Source organism: Polyodon spathula, chromosome 4 (genome assembly GCF_017654505.1).
Source record: "Polyodon spathula isolate WHYD16114869_AA chromosome 4, ASM1765450v1, whole genome shotgun sequence".
Classification (NCBI taxonomy): domain Eukaryota; kingdom Metazoa; phylum Chordata; class Actinopteri; order Acipenseriformes; family Polyodontidae; genus Polyodon; species Polyodon spathula.
This window is the reverse complement of record NC_054537.1, coordinates 68,876,383-68,896,868: the sequence shown is the minus strand read 5'-3', so window position 1 is coordinate 68,896,868 and position 20,486 is coordinate 68,876,383. Positions and strand designations below refer to the sequence as shown.

Below are 20,486 nucleotides of genomic sequence, written 5' to 3'. Positions count from 1 at the left end.
CAAAATGATCCATCAATCTTGGGCAGGTGTTGTGAGTTTTGGTCTCCCAGTTTGTGGCCTGTCATTGACAGTGTGTCTGGTTATACAGTCTTGCCAGGTTTGAAATTGCTGGCTGTCATTACCCAAGACAGTGAGCCACAGTACGCTGCCCTAGTCCAGCCTCCAACATGCCGATTGCACGAAGGCGCTGCTCTCTTGACAGACGTGGCATATTGATTTTACTAAAGCTTGCAATTCAACAGCTAAAATCACTCCATATCCAATGTCCAATCAACTATCTCACTAATTAAGTGATTAAGTGCATATGCTTCAATCATAGTCACTCAAGCGTGTCATGGTCAAGGATGAATGATTGAGTGATTAAAAAGAAACCAAAAACATTTTCGTCAATGTCCATCATTTAGATACCTTTTTTTTTTTCAAAAATGTGTTAAAGTGTTATAATAGTGATACGTTTCTTTTGATGCTCAGAATATATTAAAAAATATGTTGCAATATATTTCATTTTCATAAGGGGCACCACTTTAAAATACTGCAATGGCAATTAAGTTTACACTAAACTTTGCTCTTGAAGAAGTCGGCACTGACAGGTTTGCGTTAGATGCCAGAATTGATTCCATTTTAGAATCTTGCCAGGACTCAAGAAGTACCGTCAACTTTAACAGAAGATAATGCTCCTGTAAGTGACATTAAGGACTTGACAGCCAGCTGTCAATGATTTGCACTTCCTTCAGCAAGGGAACCAAAACCTTTTTTCTTTACTATCAGTAAGGCACTAAAACATGAACACATGAGATCTGATTTTTACCCACATTTTCTTAAGCTCACCTGTGACCTATGCATAAAAGTGTATGTTATTGACTTAAGGCAACCTATTATAAAAATGTAAAAACAAACAAACAAAAAAAGCTGTCAATTTCCATTGAATCTGTCCAATGCTGCATTCCTCATTGCACAGTTTAAATCCAGTTCACTCTAATATGTCAGTGGTAGAATTATTGCTATGAATTAATGTATTAATACATTTTGGACTGTGATGTATATTTCACTGTCATGCTGTCCACCTACTATACTATTGGTTAATAATTACAAAATATATGATATGTATACAGAGTAGCATCTGTCCTGTGATAACAACTTCCCAAAGCCAGGCTGCCATGTTACATCCCTATTAAATGCATTCTAGCTACCATCATTTTTAAATACCTAAACCTTATGTGTTACTGCTTTTTGCCAAAAGCACAATCAGACATTATTCAGCAGTGATCATTGTCTTCAGCACATGCATACACTGTGCAGTTACTACTGTTAGGTTGGTCTGTTATATATGCGGCTGATTGTCAGAAGCTGAGAATAGTTAAGTGAAGCAGGCCTTCTAGCATTAATAATGCACTGTAGCTCTTTGGGGAAAGATCAACGTATAACAGCAAAACAAAGAAGGATTAATGATCATTGTGATAAGCATGAGGGGTCAACATAGCTTTTTATAGATTACATAACTCGTCCTCCATAGACAACAGACATGTTAGCTTGGCATACTCCACATCCATGACTTCAAAACCCACAATCAAAAATATAAAGTAAAACTTAAATATATAAGAATCTGAAGGCATCCGTCGAAATCTCTACTCAAATTTCAACTAATACTTTTTTCAATGTAGGGACCACTTTGGTGTTTGGAAGTTAGTGTAACGGGGTGACCTACGGCACTTTTCATTAACATTTTTAAATGATGGTAATCATGTTTTGATTCATCACCTTTGATTTATGTTAGTGTATTTAGATTTTACCACCTTGTTTTAAAGCACGTTTATTTTGTATTGCACATTGTATTTGTAGTTTAAGCACAGATTCCACTGACATGTTGATGCAATCCTGATCTCAGTTCCCATAGGTGTAAATTGGATAATTTTAAGCAGTAGAGCACCCATTTGAGAGATTCGATTTGATGTGATGTGAACCCGGGTTGTCTGGAGTGGTGGTTGGATGCATAGCCAGCAGGAGCAGAGAAGAAATTAGACAAGTTTGTGTTCAGTGTGTGTGTGTGTTTTTAAAAGGCATTGGAGATTTTGGAGGAGCGCTGGAAATAATGCACTACGACTTAGGTCATCCTCGGATCCAATAAATGTAAATACCAGTGCTGATCCCAGCAAATGAATCTATCAATTTCTAATGCGACTTATTGCACTCACTGAGTCTCCAACTTCACTCACTGTACATATAATATAAGAAAAACACACTGGAATATGAAGGCGAGGTGGGTGGGAAGCAATTTGAACATTTTAAAAATGATTGGACAGTGTACATGATGTTACTTACCACATGTGGTGGGCTGTGATGTGTAAATTAAACAGGATTGGTGGTGCACAGTCAATAGGATTTATAGCATCTTGGTTAAATGTACACATTATTTCCAAAAATAGTGTTAAGAGAATTTCCCTTTGGCATATAGTTTTGTGAGATATTAAACCTAGCTGAATAAACCAATATGATAACATGGAACGGAAGTCGATCATTCACATTGCGGTACAGATCACAAGTCAAGCCACAAATACAGCCTCTTTGTTTCACATTAACTTCTGTTACTATGTGCAGCGAACCTCTCCAAAAACGTATAATATGGAAATAATAGGGATATATATCCCTGGCAACACTGTAACACATATTTTATATTGTTGAAAATGAAAAGTAGTAAAACTGTGATTTTAATGATTATTTATTTATTTATTTATTTATTTATTTAGTCATTCCAGCCGAGTTAGGTATATGCTAACAGTGTAGTACAGTGTGCTACTTTTATGCAAATTGCATTTATTGTTTTTTTTTTTTTTTTTTTTGCTGTAAGTCTCACGGTTTGCAGAGACAGGAATCAACCCAAACATGAAGAGGCACAGATAGAAAATATCTAAGATGATTCAGAAAGACTAAACCATTTAAATATGGCTTGCTGAGACATTGATTTTTTCCACAGAACAAGATGCCACCGGGAAAGCACATTCTAATTCAGTTATATGAATGCTAGACAGACTCCCATGTTAATGAATAAGCTGGGTCTCAAACAAACAGCTTGGTTAACAGTATGAGACAATGGAATAGTATCCAGACTTTAAATTGATAAATAAAGCAATGAAATATGGCTTTACTGTTTTCTTAGTGATTAAATTCAGTTTTCTTGTTACAACATTATTATTATTATTATTATTATTATTATTATTATTATTATTATTATTATTATTATTATTGTTGCCATTTTCCCATATAGTATACTGTACATGAGACTTTAAAGCAGTAGGAGGGAATTTACTGCACACTGAACTCTTTATTAGTCAACACTCCACTAGTTCTAGTAGTGTTTGCCTCGAAACTAGATGTGGCAACAGCCTCAAATGTCTTTTTGAGGTTAAGCATAAGTAATATGTGTTTTTTATATTAAATACGTATCCACAATTGAGACCAAATAATGCATAAGGTGGTCAGCAAAGAATTAACCCCAAACAAACCCCTTATTCACTAAATAAGGCACCAAGACAGTGGTACCCCAAAAAGCATGTATTATTACCAATGGATGACTGGAATATTGGTATATATTATATCCCCAACAATTCTACAAAGGTGTCTGTAAGAATGGAATGATATTGAATACAGTACTAGAATTTTGATGTCATACCGTCATCATACCATACTTTTCAATATGGTGGGAATGTGCGTGGAGCATCTGGAGGGGGAGACCAACATCAGTTTGGTAGGATTAACATCATTCCCGGGACAAAATAAACAAATAACACAAGGTGCCAATGAAACAATATATAAAAAAGCCCACCAAGGAAAGGGTACAGAACTACATCATTGTTCCCCCACAATTGGCAAAAGTATATTCTCAGGAATATTCCACAACCAATGTTACTGAGTAATCTCAAACAAGTTAATCTGTTTAAACAGTAATTTTCTGTATAAATTACAAGTCGACTTATACACACCTCCAGACTGTTCCTGATAAAACCACTTACATCTCAGCAGAATGCTGAACTCTCTGTATAGCTCAATCAATAAAGCCTTTTCTTGCCGGAAAGGGAAACGTCTTTAACAAATAATTACAATAATGACATTTAACCATCCTCTGAGAGAGAAAAAAAAGCAAGGCTGACAAGTAGAACAGTCTACATCAGTTGTATACCCTTGTGGACCACGAATAGGTAAGTAAAATCTGAATGTTTCAGTAATATCATTTAAAGCTTACAAAGTCATTATTAGCACCCTTTTTTATACGCAATGCATGTTAACTTTTTAAGATGTGTGACTTCCAAAATATTAGCACAGAACCTCCACAATTACCCATGAAAATGACACCAACTGGTGCAGAACTTTGGTGTTACTTCATATGAAAATAAAAAAAGTGTGAATTTGATTTTTCAGGAACAATTGCACTACTATCATAGCCTACTATCTCTATTTTTTATTGAAAAAATCTAATTTTAAACAACATGCAATATGTGTGTCTTGATAAATAAATGTGCTACTATTGTGTATTTCTTGTGGTCATCTAGGTCACCAGTGGATAATGGAAGAAGCAAGACCACTATGTTGCAAATTTGACATTGCTTCACAGCGAATCCTCACTGTCCAAATGTTCATAGTAGAGGCCAGATCCCCTTTGGCAGCTGTCACTTGGATGTTCTATAGTAATAACAGCAGATTATATACTGGTTTTTGGTTGTTGTTTCTTTTTTGGGAGGGGGGGGGGCATAAATATACATGATACACTTCGGAACTCTATAAGGCTTGGTGAACCATTAGCTGATGGCAATAAAGATGGGATGTGGCAAACATGATGTACTTGGGCCCCAAATTTCTCTCAACAGGCCTGGGTATGTCCATATTAAAGGCCATGAAGATAATTGCCAATAAATAATCAAGAAAATTCCTCCTTAAATGCACTGAGAATCCATTATGCACATTTTTTTTTTAATATGTCCAACATGTTCATACTTTGTATAATTGACAACAAAGGAAGTGTGCACTTATTCTTTCGGCCCATAGGCCTTCTTTGTTTGGAAGTCATTTTAAAATGCTTTGGGGTAAAACTACTGTGGAAGAAACTTTGTTAGCATGCTATAGCCACCACTCAATGTGCTTCTCCTATGGTTCACATGCTAACCAGCCAGCCACTCTGACAACACTACTGTGTAGAAGTACATTACACTGAAAGGATGAAGATTTTTAATTGATCAATTGAAATGCTTTATGTACCTTTCCTGGGTTGTCTTTTATACCCTGTTCATACTACCTAAATAATGCACAATCACCACGTGTATAAAACATGTTTGTAAAGGAAGTGAACGGCAAATGTGTTTTTAACACGTTGATAGCACATTATTTTGGTAATGTGAACAGGGTATGAGAGATTAATAATACAAACCCCTGCTTTCAATATAAATAACCAATTCCCTTCCTACTTAGCAGAATGCATCCTAGATAAAGAAAACCACATTGCCTGTGGTGTGCAAGGAACACTGCTGAATTAATGGAGACCACATTTAGTTAAAAAGGTTTAAAAAGGTGTTAAACCTTCAAATTGCTGTAATCACTGCTAATTTCCATTTTGAGTTATTTTTAAATGATACTTAACACTTAATGCACAATTAAATGAGACCATTTAAATTCAGTGAAGGAGAATTTTCCACATGTTTATGCTTTTTGCACATTTCTATTGTTTATTATGGATTCAAGTGGCATATGGTACTAAGGAGATTTAGGACCACCCATGAATATTTAAAGTGTTTTAAACCTATGACCAGAATCCTAAGCTAAATTATTTGAAGATCATTTATATTTTGTTAGCCTATTAAAAAAATCCAAAAAAAACCCCCTTATTATAATTTTTTTTTTAAATGACCACAATATAGACCATGTATTCTAATTTATTCTGGTAATTTATTAAGTACAACCCAGACCTAATAATATAAAAAAAAAAAAAAAAAAAAAAAAAAAAAAAACACAACCAAATTCACCACACAGACCACAGATTTCTAAAAATAATATTTCAACATTGTTACTCTGACACAGCACTTCCCCCTTTTCTGGTTATGGTTTCCCATTCACCCAGATAAAGTCACCAATCAGAATAAATTACTAGCATAGTGCTGGCATCATATTCTGATTATAATAGCCAAAGGGTGGAACTTCTATGCTCCAGGGGGTAAACTTCACACTTCACTTCATTAAAGATCAATGTGAATGTGCATATACAAAATGTAACCTCTGTATACTGTAATTCTGCCCTAGGGCTCATGCTTTGTTCTTAACTAAATTCTAAGCCTTCCAGATCTGGTTTTGACCAAAACCTGTTAAAAACAACTAATCTGGAACAGTACCTACAGTGTGTGTGTGTGTGTGTGTGTGTGTGAGAGTGTGTGTGTGTGTGAGTGTGAGTGTGTGTGTGTGTGCATGCGTGCGTGCGTGTGTCAGTATGCAAGGTGACAGTACAATTAAGCATTATCATTTTATTAATGGAATTTATAGGATAGGTTTAGTCCAGGGGGAGGGTAAAAGGAGGAAAATGTTAGGTTATGGGTGTAACCCTGGTTCCCTGAAAGACAAGATGACCACCAACAATGCTTTTGGGATATGGCTGCCACAGGTCAGGTATTCACAGCATTTTATATCAGAGCTGCCGATAAGCCTCTCCGGGGAGTGATGTCCATGGTCCCACCTTCTGAGAGAACAAATAGTCACTCCACAGAGCTCACTTCCTCTTTTGCATCGAACCCGCAAAGGCGACCGATGCCACCTTGCAGGTTGGTGGTCATCTTCACTTTCAGGGAACCAGGGTTACATCTATAACTTCCCTCTATAATGTTCCCTTTAAATTCGAAGATGACCACCAACAATACTTTTGGGAAAGGTATACCAAAGCTGCTGCGAGGAAGCGTGAGTGGAGACCGCAAAACCATGGTTAGCGGTGCGAGCGTGCAACCTCAAGGACCCTTGTGCATAAAGAAGACATAGAAAGATCTACCACATTAAGTCGGTAGAACCTGGTGAAATTCTGCAGGGATGCCCATCTACCTGCAGTACATATGTTCAACTCTATGGAATGAATTGGTTCAAACTGGGCCTTAGTGAGAGCCTCCAATAAATGGTCTAGACTCCACTCGGGGAAGACGTCCCTTCTTGGTGGACGTAACCACTGAGGACACTTCAAAAAACGGGTCGCCAGGAAACGGGCGCCTGGGGACACCAAGTCAACAAGGGTATGGCAAGCAGATATGGATGCCAGGTACACCTTAAGCATGGAAGGGGATTTTCTCACTTCCACAAGTTCTTGTAGGAATTGTAGGATAATTGCTTCAGGGCAAGAGATAGGGTCATGACCATGGATCAGACACCAGTCTTAAAAATACCTCCATTTTATGCATAGAGCGACCTTGTGGAGGAGGTCCTAGCTCTGAGTTCCTGAGGGTGTAGAAGCGGAGAGGCACTGAGGGCGCCGAAGCATCTGTACTAATTGGCTCTTGGCATCGTTGAGGGTGAGACCCAGCCTCGGCAGATGCTCCGTCACAATAGTCATGACGCACCAAGGGCGAACAACACCAGCACATCTTACATTTCATATTTATTTTCATGTTATGCTGCATATTAATTAACCTCCTCTATTTTTATCTCTTATATTTCATGTGACTGAGAATGAGAAAGATAATTAGAAGGCTATCAGTACTTCAAATTAGCACTGAATATTTTAAATTATGAAATATGAAGTCTAATAATATATAGTGATGCTACTCATCAACTGTAGGTTTGACAGGTTGTCATTTTGGCAAGTCATGACTGACAGGTCTGTATAACATCACCTATTTTCCAGGAAATATCCCAGAATCCCCATGTCGTATCCCAGAATCCCCTTCTGCAAATGTCATTTAATCGGTCATAATTTTTGATAGATCTTAAAAACAACAGAGAAGGGCATCTCTGGTAGGAGTGATGTATATTTTATATAGAGTTACATTTTTAAAAAGAAAACAAAAACAAACATAAAAAATAACCAAAAGGTATACGTGCATTATTATCTATAATAATTTAAAAAAAAAACAGTTGTGCTATAGCCTCCCCTTTGAACAGGCAGTAGATACAAATTCTGTTGCCTTTTCTAAGTCTCTCTCCCCATCACTATGATGCTCTTCATTAAAAAAAGACTTTAAGAAGTCACAGACAAGTCACATATTCTGTATTTTAATGAAGTCAGAGAAATAGTCTTTCAGACCTCAGGAAAGAACATTCCAAAAAGCCATTTAGTTTAGATGAAAAAAAACAATGGAAGTCAAATCTGAAGGAAGCAGTTTGTTGAGTGATATCTCTTAACTGAGCATGCCCTGAAGGTCACTGTAGTAGATGTGTTTAGCAGTCAGCGAATGATCTCACCTCCATCAGCTAGCTTTTTTCAGTGCTCGGAAAATCATCTGCATGTAAGAAATTGTCTTGTAACTTTTTACAACCTCTCAAAAGTATGACATTAACTTTATCTTTAATGGCAGTCTGGATTGATGTTTGAAAGCAACACTGCCCAATCTAAGAGGCTTGGTGGTTCAGTGATTAAAGAAAATAACTTGATACCAGGAGGTTCCAATTTCAAATGCCAGCTCTGCCAACTAACTCACTGTGTGTGACCCTGAGCAAGTCTTTTAACCTCCTTGTGCTCCGTCCTTCGGATGAGATGGAAAACCCAGATCATATTGTAAGTGACTCTGCAGCAGCAGTTGTTGGTGCATCATTCACAATCTAGTCTCTAATTCGTTGTGGATAAAGCCATCTGCTAAATGATCAGTTAATAATAAACTAGCTGCAATAATCTGAGGAACCTAGCTGCAATGTAATTACTACATTGTGTTTGTTTTGCGCAGGTTGTGGTTTATTATTATTTTTCAAGTCTGTGAACTTTCTAATGGCAAAGATGTTGGGTACAACAGCACTGTGAGACCTTCAGTACTGAGTTCAACACTCATTTTCATTCAGTCCTGGGCCCCATAATGTCGTTTGTGCTGAATTATATTAAATTATGTACAACATTTGTAGGGTAAACTGGGAACTGGGAATGATACCACTAAATTCACTTAATTCTGATTATTTTCCAGGCCTTCAAAAGGTGAAACTTTGCAATTGCAATGGATTCTTGCGGTTTTTGTTGTGTACCCAATTTCAGTCTGTTTTAAAAGCGCAGGCCAAATGACCAACTGATCTAACTATAACGTGATTTATAAACATAGATTTGTTTAATGTTTGTGAGACTATGAAACATACCTTGTGCATGATAAAGAGGGAAATCTATTACCACTCTCTAAGGTTAATATTATTATTTCATTTGTTATGGGGGTGTTCACTATGAGCAACCCCTTTCTCCAAAAATAGACTCGCCTTGCCTGCGAGAGAGTTCTGTTTTTGTACACAAATCACTCAGAGAAGAGTCTGAGAGCGGAAAACTGAGCCTCTTAAAAAGGAAGAAGATGTATTGACTGCATTATGGCTTTGAAACTAGGGGAATAATATGCTTTCTGCACCGTTTGTAGCCGAGATATCAAAGTAGTGGTATTAGGGGTGTTCGATCTGACAATTACACAGAACAAAATTACACGGTAACAATATTAAGCAGTAACAGATGTATAAGTCGATAACATCGTACATTCAGAAACCAACACCAATAACCGAAGCGGTCACAAAGGCAGAAATTTAGTTTTGTCACTTTGTTGCATAGCATAACCTCATGAGTATAACAGCGCATACATAATGTTTCAGCAGATTTTTTGTAAACAGCAGTAAGAAGACAAGAAGTGTTGTTTTCATTTAATGTAAAAAAAAATATTGTAGCGGTGGCGTGTGCTGGATTCTCAGCGGCGGCAATGAAGATGCTACCATGAATTTCTTTTGACTTTTGACAGTTTCATTTTTGTTCTTTCAGAAAGATGGATTTAGCCATTTTAAAAATTGAATCTAACTCCTTTTACACTCCCCTGCAACAACAACAGCGCACAGCGCGCAGGCAGCACTTCATATAGGCTCACTGCTCATTGGCTGGGGTTACAGTACACAATTTGCATAACCTACCACTCACACAGCACAGCAAGCATGCGAGGGGGGGGGGGGGGGGGGGTGTAGGTTCACGCACAACAGCAGGAGGCAGGCAGAGTCACTCACAAAGAAAAGTAAACAGGCAGCAGCAGCTCATACACACACAACAATAAAATAACAGTGATTCAATAATGTAAATGAAAAGACCCACCACAAAAGTGGTAATCACAATCCCCCACAAGCTCAGCACAGAACACACAAAGTCCCAATTTTTGGTCTCATTTAACCCATTGCTACTATATATATATATGGTGTATTTTTGTTTTATTAATATTAAATAAATAACATCTTCATATATTTGAGTTGTTGTCCTCCAATTCTTATCTTTAAGGTTTTTCAGTAGGGGTCTCACTGGAGTGAACTCTTAGGGGTTGACATGTCTGCATAAAGCACTGGTGAACTAGCCTGCTGTGCCACCTGACCCCATATCTGTGCACACTTCGATTGAGCCTATTCAATTGCAGCAAATTGTCAGAAGTGTTTAATTAGTTAGTGGTTGCCTTGTTTTCAAAAGTTACTGGTAAGTTGTTTTTAAAAGGATACTTCAAATGTATTTTTATTCACCATTGTCTTACCATTTATAAATTATATACATAATAGACATAATATATATTGCATTATATTTGATCAGGTATAATTGATTATTTTAACTGGTGATGTTATTTAAATGCTCGGGCCATTTATATTGCCATTTCCACTACAACTCTATCTGAGAAGCATATCTAAGAAGCTTACCACACAGTTTTTATGACTGCCAAAAGCATTTAGAGCCTCAAATGAATGGCTTATCTGGAGTCTATGCTAGCTAATACATGGCACCAGCTGCTCAAAACACTGGACTTCCTTCCTCTGTTCCTGTGTCTGCTTGGTTGCCTGTTTGTTCTCATGTCACTAGGCAGCGTAATATCTCAGTTGCATTTTACATGCCAAGCCTCAATGGGCTGATAGAGCTGGCAGCAGTTATAAAGCCTTCAGCAGCAGTTATGGTTCATACACAGTTATTATAGTTATTATTAATGTTTGCATGGTTGAAAGTCTACTTTTCTTTAAAAAAAAAAAAAAACATGACATTTATCAGGCTTTAATTAATTATCGATAGAATCCTGGGCTTTGTTGGTAAATCAAATAACAAAACACACATTTCTGCAGTTATGCAAACAAGGGGTTGCATCAAACCAGTAACATTCTGTATTTGCATCTGTTTGTACTGTTTGTGGTCCAGTGAATGGTTTCTCCAGTTTGCTTTATTAACATGTAGAACATCTGCAAATCTGTGTGCTTTCAATCAATAAGTAATCAATGCAATTACCAAATTTCGCTTATTTTGTTTGATATTTAGCAAAACCAAAACTGGTGCAAGTTAAAAGCTTTGTGAAATAAGTGGACCGAGTCAAAGACTGGGATGTACAATATTCTTCTATTCATTTCTATATCATTACCCTCAGTACAAAATGTTGTTATGAAGTCTATGTTTTAACACTCTCCGGTTCTGAATCTTGAGTACATTGCCACTGAAAGTTATTTAAGTAATAATTAAGTATGATTTGACAAGTGTAATCTCTCTGCCATTCACTTTCATTGTGATTCTAAATCCTGTTTCCTTTGACAAATTCATTCTGCATACACAAATATCACAAAGGGACCATCGCAACAACAGCCTGTAGGCAAGCTGAGGAAATGGTACCTTTTATTAAAATCCAGGCCTTAAAAAAAAGGAAAGACCAAAATCACTTTGTCTCAGATGGTATTTCCTTTTAAACTCAATCCTCAATAAATCAGAGTACTAACTAATTGAGTATCAGAAACCACAGGCTGTCAATACAACCAATACAGTATGTATCACCTATGACAGGTAGTATCTAGCACAAGTTTGTTGTTTTCAAGATGACCCATTTGGTGATCATGAAAGCTGAAGGACAAAGGTACACAGATAACTCCCATAAGTTTCTGAAAAGCACATGAATGATGACATCTAATGCAGACAGAACGCTAAATAGTAAACAAACCTGTCTTTTTAAACATATTTAATAACATGTACATTAGTTAGTAAACTATAGGAAGAAAACTGTAGTAGAAAAAGATAGGGAACCTCTCAAATACATAAAATATTGATGCACTTTAGATTAGAGGACATGCAAAGTTGTGTAATTACATTGTAATAACTGGGTAATTGCCAACAGTTCCGCCTCTTACTGAGTAATAACATGGAAATATATATTTTACAAAATCCTGGAACTTTTAGTGTAAAGGCAACTCTGGAAAAGATTATTTTTAACGTCACTATTATCACCTCCTACCTGTATTGTCTTTCTGAGAGGTTTCACTTTGTCTGTATATCAATTAAGAGACATTAATTTTACATGTAACAATTCAGAGAAAGTCAGACAGCTTTTTTATTTGATAAATTAGCCTGCAGAGGCCTAGAAAATATATCAACTTTATAAAGACCAGTATTCTACTTTACAGTAATAATAAAACTAAACTAGCAATATCCTTTTATCAATGTCAGGATACATCTTTCACATAATGTACAGTTTCCTATATACACATTAATCAAATACTAAATCATGTAATCTATATTGCTGCAAACTGCATAGTTTTTTGCATGATATAGATAAATATTTAAAGCTCTTTTTTTCAAATAAACTTGTATTAGATAGACAACTCTTGAATGCTTACACAACATACATTTTGAAAAACTAAATCAATTACTGGCAATATATAATATAGAATTTGCTGACAGCGGCTGGCTTCTCAGATAGGTTTTGTTCTGTATAGATTATTCTTGTCTCCATATTTATATGATACTGTAGCCTTAACTATTTAACACCAGGCTTTTTGCCTATTGTTATTACTGTATCTGAAATAAGTATTTCATAGGAACTGATTTTTTTTTTTTAAGGTTGAAACCTCAGCCTCAGCTACAAACAGAAAATAGTTTCTATGGCAACCATTTAGCAGCCTGAAGATACTGTACTGAAGTACAACTTCCCAGGTATTGTGTACGCCTGGAACCTGTTCTAATTAAAATAAACAAATTAGTTATTCTCACCAAGTAAATAACAAATGTATTTCCTTTTCTCTGCGGTAAGTCACCAAATTTATATATATATATATATATACAATATATATATATATATGTTATATATATATATATATATATATATATATGCATAATACATACATAATATAATATATATAATTATATATAGATATATATATATATATTAATATATATATATATATTTTGAACACTTGTGTTTATATTTGCGTGCGTTGTACCAAAGATTTTACTGAGTTACAGTTCATATAAGGAAATCAGTCAATTGAAATTAATTTATTTGGCCCTAATCTATGGATTTCACATGACTGGGAATACAGATGTGAATCTGTTGGTCACAGATATCTTAATAAAAAGGTAGGGGAATGGATCAGAAAACCAGTCAGTATCTGGTGTGACCACTATTTGCCTCATGCAGCCCAACACATCTCCTTCACATAGAGTTGATCAGGCTGTTGATTGTGGCCTGTAGAATGTTGTCCCACTCCTCTTCAATGACTGTGTGAAGTTGCTGGATATTGAAGGGTTGTACTGCCAAATTCTCTAAAACGACGTTGGAGGCAGCTTATGGTAGAAAAATGAACATTCATTTCTCTGGCAACACCTCTGGTGGACAATCCTGCAATCAGCATACCAATTGCATGCTCCCTCAAAACTTGAGACATCTGTGGCATTGTGTTGTGTGACAAAACTACACATTTTAGAGTGGCCTTTTATTGTCCCCAGCACAAGGTTCACCTGTGTAATGATCATGCTGTTTAATCAGCTTCTTGATATGCCACACCTGCCAGGTGGATGGATTATCTTGGCAAAGGAGAAATGCTCACTAACAGGGATGTAAACAAATTTGTGCACAAAATTGGATATATAATCTGGGATATATATATATATATATATATATATATATATATATATATATATATATAATATATATAATATATATATATATGTTATATATATATATATATATATATATATATATATATATATATATATATATATATATATATAAAATAATGAATACATTATGTTTTTACTTAATTACATTTTTTAATTAAAATTTTTGTCAAAAATCAAATTCTGTGATATACTTATTTTTGATCTACAAAATTGATTCATTGGACAACAGGCACAAATAGAAAGAAAACAATCCAATTCATGCAAAATGTGGTGACATTTCATTATATTTAGCTTTGTTTTATCACTCACTGAGATAAGCTATATTTGTTTTAGGTCAACTTAGAAATTTGATTGTGTTTGGTAGATTGACTGTAGCCAACTAAATGCTGACACGCACACACAATCCTTACCTGGTCCCAGGGACAGATGATTCCTCCAAAAAACATGAAGAGGTATCCCATAGCAACAAGGCATGCCCAGATTACCAAAGAGAAAATGCGCAGCAGTTTCTTGAACACGGACTCGATGCAGACCAGGACAAAGATGGTCAAGAATATTGCCAGTGCTGTGGGGACAGTGATTACGAATACCACATGGTCTTCAATATCCTGCAGACAAAAATGAACAGTGTATTAAAAACACTTCTGCATTCGTTTTAGGATGCCTGTGTGATTTATCCTACCAAGACTATCTTAATCAATTTCATGTCATAAATTTATCAGATAAACAGAAATTCTACTGACAGCTTTACACACCCTGCAGGCACCAGTCCAGAAGAAAGAGGAGTGAGAGAGAGAGAGAAAAACAATAAAATTATTTTCAATAGTCTCCTGTCTCTGTTCCATTTGCCTAGTTATACACACAATGAAATTATCTGCATTCCATTTGCATAATATGAGAAATGTTGCCTGCGCATAGCTTTATTACATACCAAGTAGTGTTATTAAACACTTATTGATTTCATTCCAGTTGGAAATAGGAAGCACAAAACTTACAAAACTGTCAAAATTTCACAGTCTGCTGGCACAGTGACAGACAGTCTTGCCAAACAAATTTCTGCCATGTCAATTTTTAATTATGACACTTTATAGCAGCTTTGAAAAAGTAGGAGATGTCAAGAATTATAATCACTTAATGTTAACATTGCATAGAGTGTCCATAACCATCAGTTACCTTTTTCATTGTTTTTTTGTTTTGCTATTTGTTGCTTTAAAAAAAAAAAAAAAAAAAAAAAAGAAACACGATAACCACAAACGGTATTTGGGGTGTCTTTTTCTGAGAAGAGAGAAAAAACTTAACTCATGGAATCGCACTCATGAAGCATGACTTTTTATTTTTGGGCTTTCAACACCTGTGGATACCACAGTTCTAAACCATTAGAATACACTGCAAGTACTAAACTAACTTTTTAAATTAAAAACAAGAAAAGCCCAAAGCACTTGTCAAATAAAAGCTATGTCTATAAGATGCATCAAGTGTACTTGTAGACAACAGGCTCCCTCCACTTTGACTCAGATTTTATCCACTCAGAAGACTGCTTTTACTCTCATAAACTCAATATGGCCCGGAGTTAACAGTTATATAATCACTTGGAAATTAAGAAAAGGTTTTTAGTCCTAGCTGAAGACACCAGACTTCAAACTATTACTATATTAACTTAAACTTGAACAGGCTTTTATTTACCAGTCAATATTATGAAATCCACCCAAATGAAATTGAAATTAGTAGAAAATATAGTACTAATCCTATACTTTTAGTATATCAAAAGACTTGGTCAAATATTAGCTTATTATCATAAGAGGCGATCACTTGGAATAGTAAGGACTTGTACTTCAATAGGCTGATTCTTTATCCAGACTTTCACTTTGATATATATATTATTATTTTATATAGACTGACAAATATATAATTCATATCTATATAATAGATCCATTTACTAGCATATGGATATAATAATAATAATGTTATTTGATAAATGCACTTGGAAATTAAGATATAGGTTTTATATAATATTCAAAAACTAGTTACTATACTTTAACTTAAATAAGGCTTTTACCAGTCAATATAATGAATTGTGAACATATATATATATATATATATATATATATATATATAATAATAATAATATATAATAATATAATAATAATTAATAATAATTATTATATATATATATACCAAATCATACTATAGTATATAATATCTATAGATATATATATATAATATATAGACGTTCTTGGTGCCGGACTATCATATACACATTAGATCTTTCCGCCATACATCATCAGAGGGAGCAGGAAAAAGAAACAAGAGTCATCATTGTTACGATTGCTCTTAGTATTTGACAACCACTTTTTCATAGTAATAATAAATAATAATACACTAAAAAAATTCTAATATATATAGATAAATAGATATATATATATATATATATATATATATATTTATTAGAATTATTAGATATTCTATGTTTACAAAGATTTTTTTCACCCAAAATGGAGCATTCTTTTTCCAGAATTTTCATGTCATTATACCATCCTTATACTTTTCTAGGGTTTGGAAATGCACATTCAAAGTATGGAACGCCAGGTGGGGATAGATCAGTGCCAGTTTGTATTGATTTACATTATTCCACAGGTTAAAGTCATTTTACTGAACCAGAAATACACTTCCTTAACTCCTGCAATCCTGTTGCAAACCTTGTTTTAAGAAATGCTTATTGACAATAAAATAAAAATCCAATCAGCGAAAAATAGCTAGTCTCCAATGATTTTGCAGTGAAGACAAAAATATGTTGGTGCTGCATGAAGCCTGCTACTTCCTAGAATTCCAGAAACAAATGCTCATATCATAACAGTAATGCCAAAAAGATTGTAAAAAACATGGAGATTCTTTTTGAGGTTATGTTTATGCTTAATTTTACTTGCATTTTGGGTTTAAGATGCACAAAGTTCTCATGGAAGAAATTAGTATTGAGAGGGATAATGTCCTGTCTGTGTGAATGATCAGAGGAGCACACGTGACTTACACTCATTGAGAGCTGAAACACCACTGAATATGGACGTTTTCAGCCTTAACCTCTATGATGAAGGTTTCCGCAAGGAGTCGTAGTCTCCTTGTATTTTTCTTGTCTCAGTAACAATGCTAACAAAATGTTGTGAAAAGGTTTCTTATGACAGAAATCCATTTTTTACTGTAATGCTATTCAAAACTTGTATTAGGTCAATAGAACACAGCATGTCAAAAATAATTTCAATTTCCCAGAGGATTATGGTTGAATAATTAATAAAGTGGTATGATCGAATTAAATTATATACCGAGACATGTTTCACATCATGAAGTCAGTGTAACCAATGATCACCCTCTGTAGCAGCACAACAAACCGAATAACGGACAGCAGTGGGATTCCTATTTTAAAGACAAAAGACAGCAATTCACTTTCCATGCTACTAATGCTTTATGAATACGAACCTACGTTGTTTCTGTGCAATGCCTTATCAGTTTGAATGTAACAATATAGACCCTTATAAATCCTGCATTTGTATGTTTCACTTTGTTACAAAATATAATAGAACATTTTCCAACTGATTGGAACCCCTACAATGTGACTTTTCATTAAACACAGCTTGAGGGTATTCTGACCTTTTCTCTGAAACCACAATGACAGAATTATGAAAACAGGGGCCAGCAGGTTACCAATAAAGAAATGGTAACCACATTACACATTACTGAGACACAAAGAAAAACGTTAGGTTACTTACCATAACCCTGGTTCCCTGAAAGAGAAGACGATCACCAATCATACTTTTGGGGTATGTCTGCCTTAGGTAGGTATTTGCTGAGCATTTTATGTCAGAGCTGCCGCTATACCACTCCGGGGAGTGACATCCTCGGTCTTGCATGCCGAGGGAATAAGTAATCCCTCTGTGGAGCTCACTTCCTTTTTTGCATCGAACCCGCGAATGCGAGTGATGTGACCTCGCAAGGTTTGGTGGCCGTCTACTTTTTCAGGGAACCAGGGTTACGGTAAGTAACCTAACGTTCCCTTGCAATTCAAAGACGACCACCAACCAATACTTTTGGGAAAGTATACCAGAGCCGTGTGAGCAGACAGCATATGAGGGACGCCTCACTGCCACCAACTGTTGTTGGTGGTGTGCACATACAACCTCAAGGACCCTTGTGCCTAAGGAAGACTTATAGGGATCAACCACATTAAGTCGGTAGAACCTGGTGAATGTATGTGGCATAGCCCAGCTAGCTGCAGTCAAAGAGGCACATCGAAAGAGAGCCCATGACGCAGAGTGCGCGGCTATCCTCCCAGGTGGTGGCAGGCTTGCATTATTGTACGCAGTTAATACTGTGTTCACAATCCAGTCACTGCTTCGAGAGGGCCTGACCCAGGGTCCTTTTACCATAGCAAAACAAAGAGCTATTCAGACTGATGCAGCGCTTTCATCCTATTCACTTAACCTCTCAATTCCCTCACTGGACAGAGGGAATTCAGTTTCCTAACCTCATCTGAGGAAGGGTGATGGAAGGCCTCTAGTTCCACTGAATGGTTCAAGTGGAGAGCTGTAATCACCTTTGGTAGGAATGCAGGGTTTGTGAGCAACAATAGCCTGTTTACATTATCCCAAATGTGCATACAGGAACTGTGCACAGACAGAGCCTGTAGCTCACTAAAAAGGCTGTCTTTATAGATAGATATTTCAGCTCTATGGAATGTATAGGCTCAAACAGGGCTTTAGTGAAAGCCTCCAATACCACGTCCAGAATCCACCCAGGGAGGATGTTCCTTCTAGAGGGATGCAGCCGCCGAGTACCCTTAGAAAATGGGTCGCCAGAATATGCGCGCCTGGGGATATTGAGTCTATGAGGATGTGGCATGCAGATATAGCTGCCAGGTACACTTTCACCTGCCCACCTCTAGAAAATCTTGCAGAAACTGTAAAATAATTGCTATGGGGCAGTAGATGGGCCACACACCACATTGAAAATACCTCCACCTGTAAGCATATAGTGCTCTTGTGGAGGAAGTCCACTCTTTCTTCACTGTACTAACAACCACATTTGAGAGCCCTAAAGCGGACAGATGATCCCGTTCAGGAGCCAGACCCACAGCTGGAGTCTGTCCGGTTCGGGTTGCCAGAGGGTGCCTTGGGCCCTAGCAGCTGGCAATGGTTCTTCATCTGGGGGCCACCAGGAGAACTGTCGCTTTTTCTCTCCTGACCTTCTCGAGGAAGGCAGGGAGCAGCAGTATCAGCAGGAACGTGTGCAAAAGGGCTTTGGGCCATTCGTTGGCTAGTCCACTGCTCGGAACTCAAGCATATTTATGTGCAGGGATGTCCAGCAGCCTGTACAGAACCTGCTGACTCCTGTGCCCGCCCAGACCACACCCCAACCCAGGTTGGATGTATCTGTTGTCACCACTTGATGGTTGTGTATCATTCCATCCTTAGGGCTTCCCAGCATAGGCGAGACATGGTCAGCCGATGGTGTTTGTCGTGCTTGGGGTGTAGCCGAAAGGAACTGAGCCACGCTTGGATCGGGCACATGTGGAATAACCCCAGTTGGATAACTGATGAAGCTGCGGCCATCAGACCCAATAGTTTTTGACACAACACCAACTCTACTGTGAACCGTTGTTGAAACAGGGCCAGACAGTTGTGAATGTCAGCCACAGGTAGGCTCGCATTGTAAGGGAATCCAGCCGGAGACCCAAGTAGACTATACTTTGTACTAGTATTTATTGACTTTTGGCACCGTTGAGGGTGAGACCCAACCTCGACAGATGCATCATCACAATCGCTATGTGGACCACTGCTCCTTCCTGCGACTGGGAACAGATCAACCAGTCGTCCGGGTAGTTCCACCCTGATCCCTTGCAGTCGCAAAGGAGCTAGGATGGCATCTATGCACTGAAAACTCAGGAGAGGAACCATTCCATGAGACCGCGATCGAAATCACATCCTGGTCCTCCTCAGCAAACATCAGGTTCTGTAACATCTGGGGTGACAACTGGTACAGGCGGGGTCAGCTCCGGGACCGACGTTATCGGCTGAGCTGGGGCCAGAGCAAGGGCATGAGCCTGCTGCAAGGCCAGGGGCTCCCAACACTGTGCATGGCTCAGCTGTGCTAGCAGGGCACGTTGTGCAGGACGTGCAAGCGTGGAATCTAACTATGATTGATGTCTGTATGACCCAAAGGGCATTGTTTAAAAACCGGAGGATGTAGACCTGTGTATTGAAGCACTCGAGCACCAAGGACACTGAGTGAGGTAGAATACAGTACTGGTGCACTGCAGAATCGGGGCCCAGATTACAGGTTACTGATATTCTGGGACACCGAGGCTCTGAGACATCAAGAGGCATCTACCCTTAACCGCGTGTAGTCAACACAACCCAGGGTA

The 20,486-nt window shown here is 37.1% G+C and overlaps 1 protein-coding gene across 1 annotated transcript in view; it reads right to left on the bottom strand.

Annotated features, from left to right (window-relative positions):
* Positions 1–20,486, bottom strand: part of LOC121314788 (adenylate cyclase type 2-like) — a 155,218-nt gene that overhangs the window by 130,864 nt on the left and 3,868 nt on the right. The window contains exon 2 of the mRNA XM_041248462.1: positions 14,488–14,685. Within this exon, the coding sequence (XP_041104396.1) occupies positions 14,488–14,685 (198 nt within the window). The remainder of the gene's footprint in view (positions 1–14,487; positions 14,686–20,486) is intronic.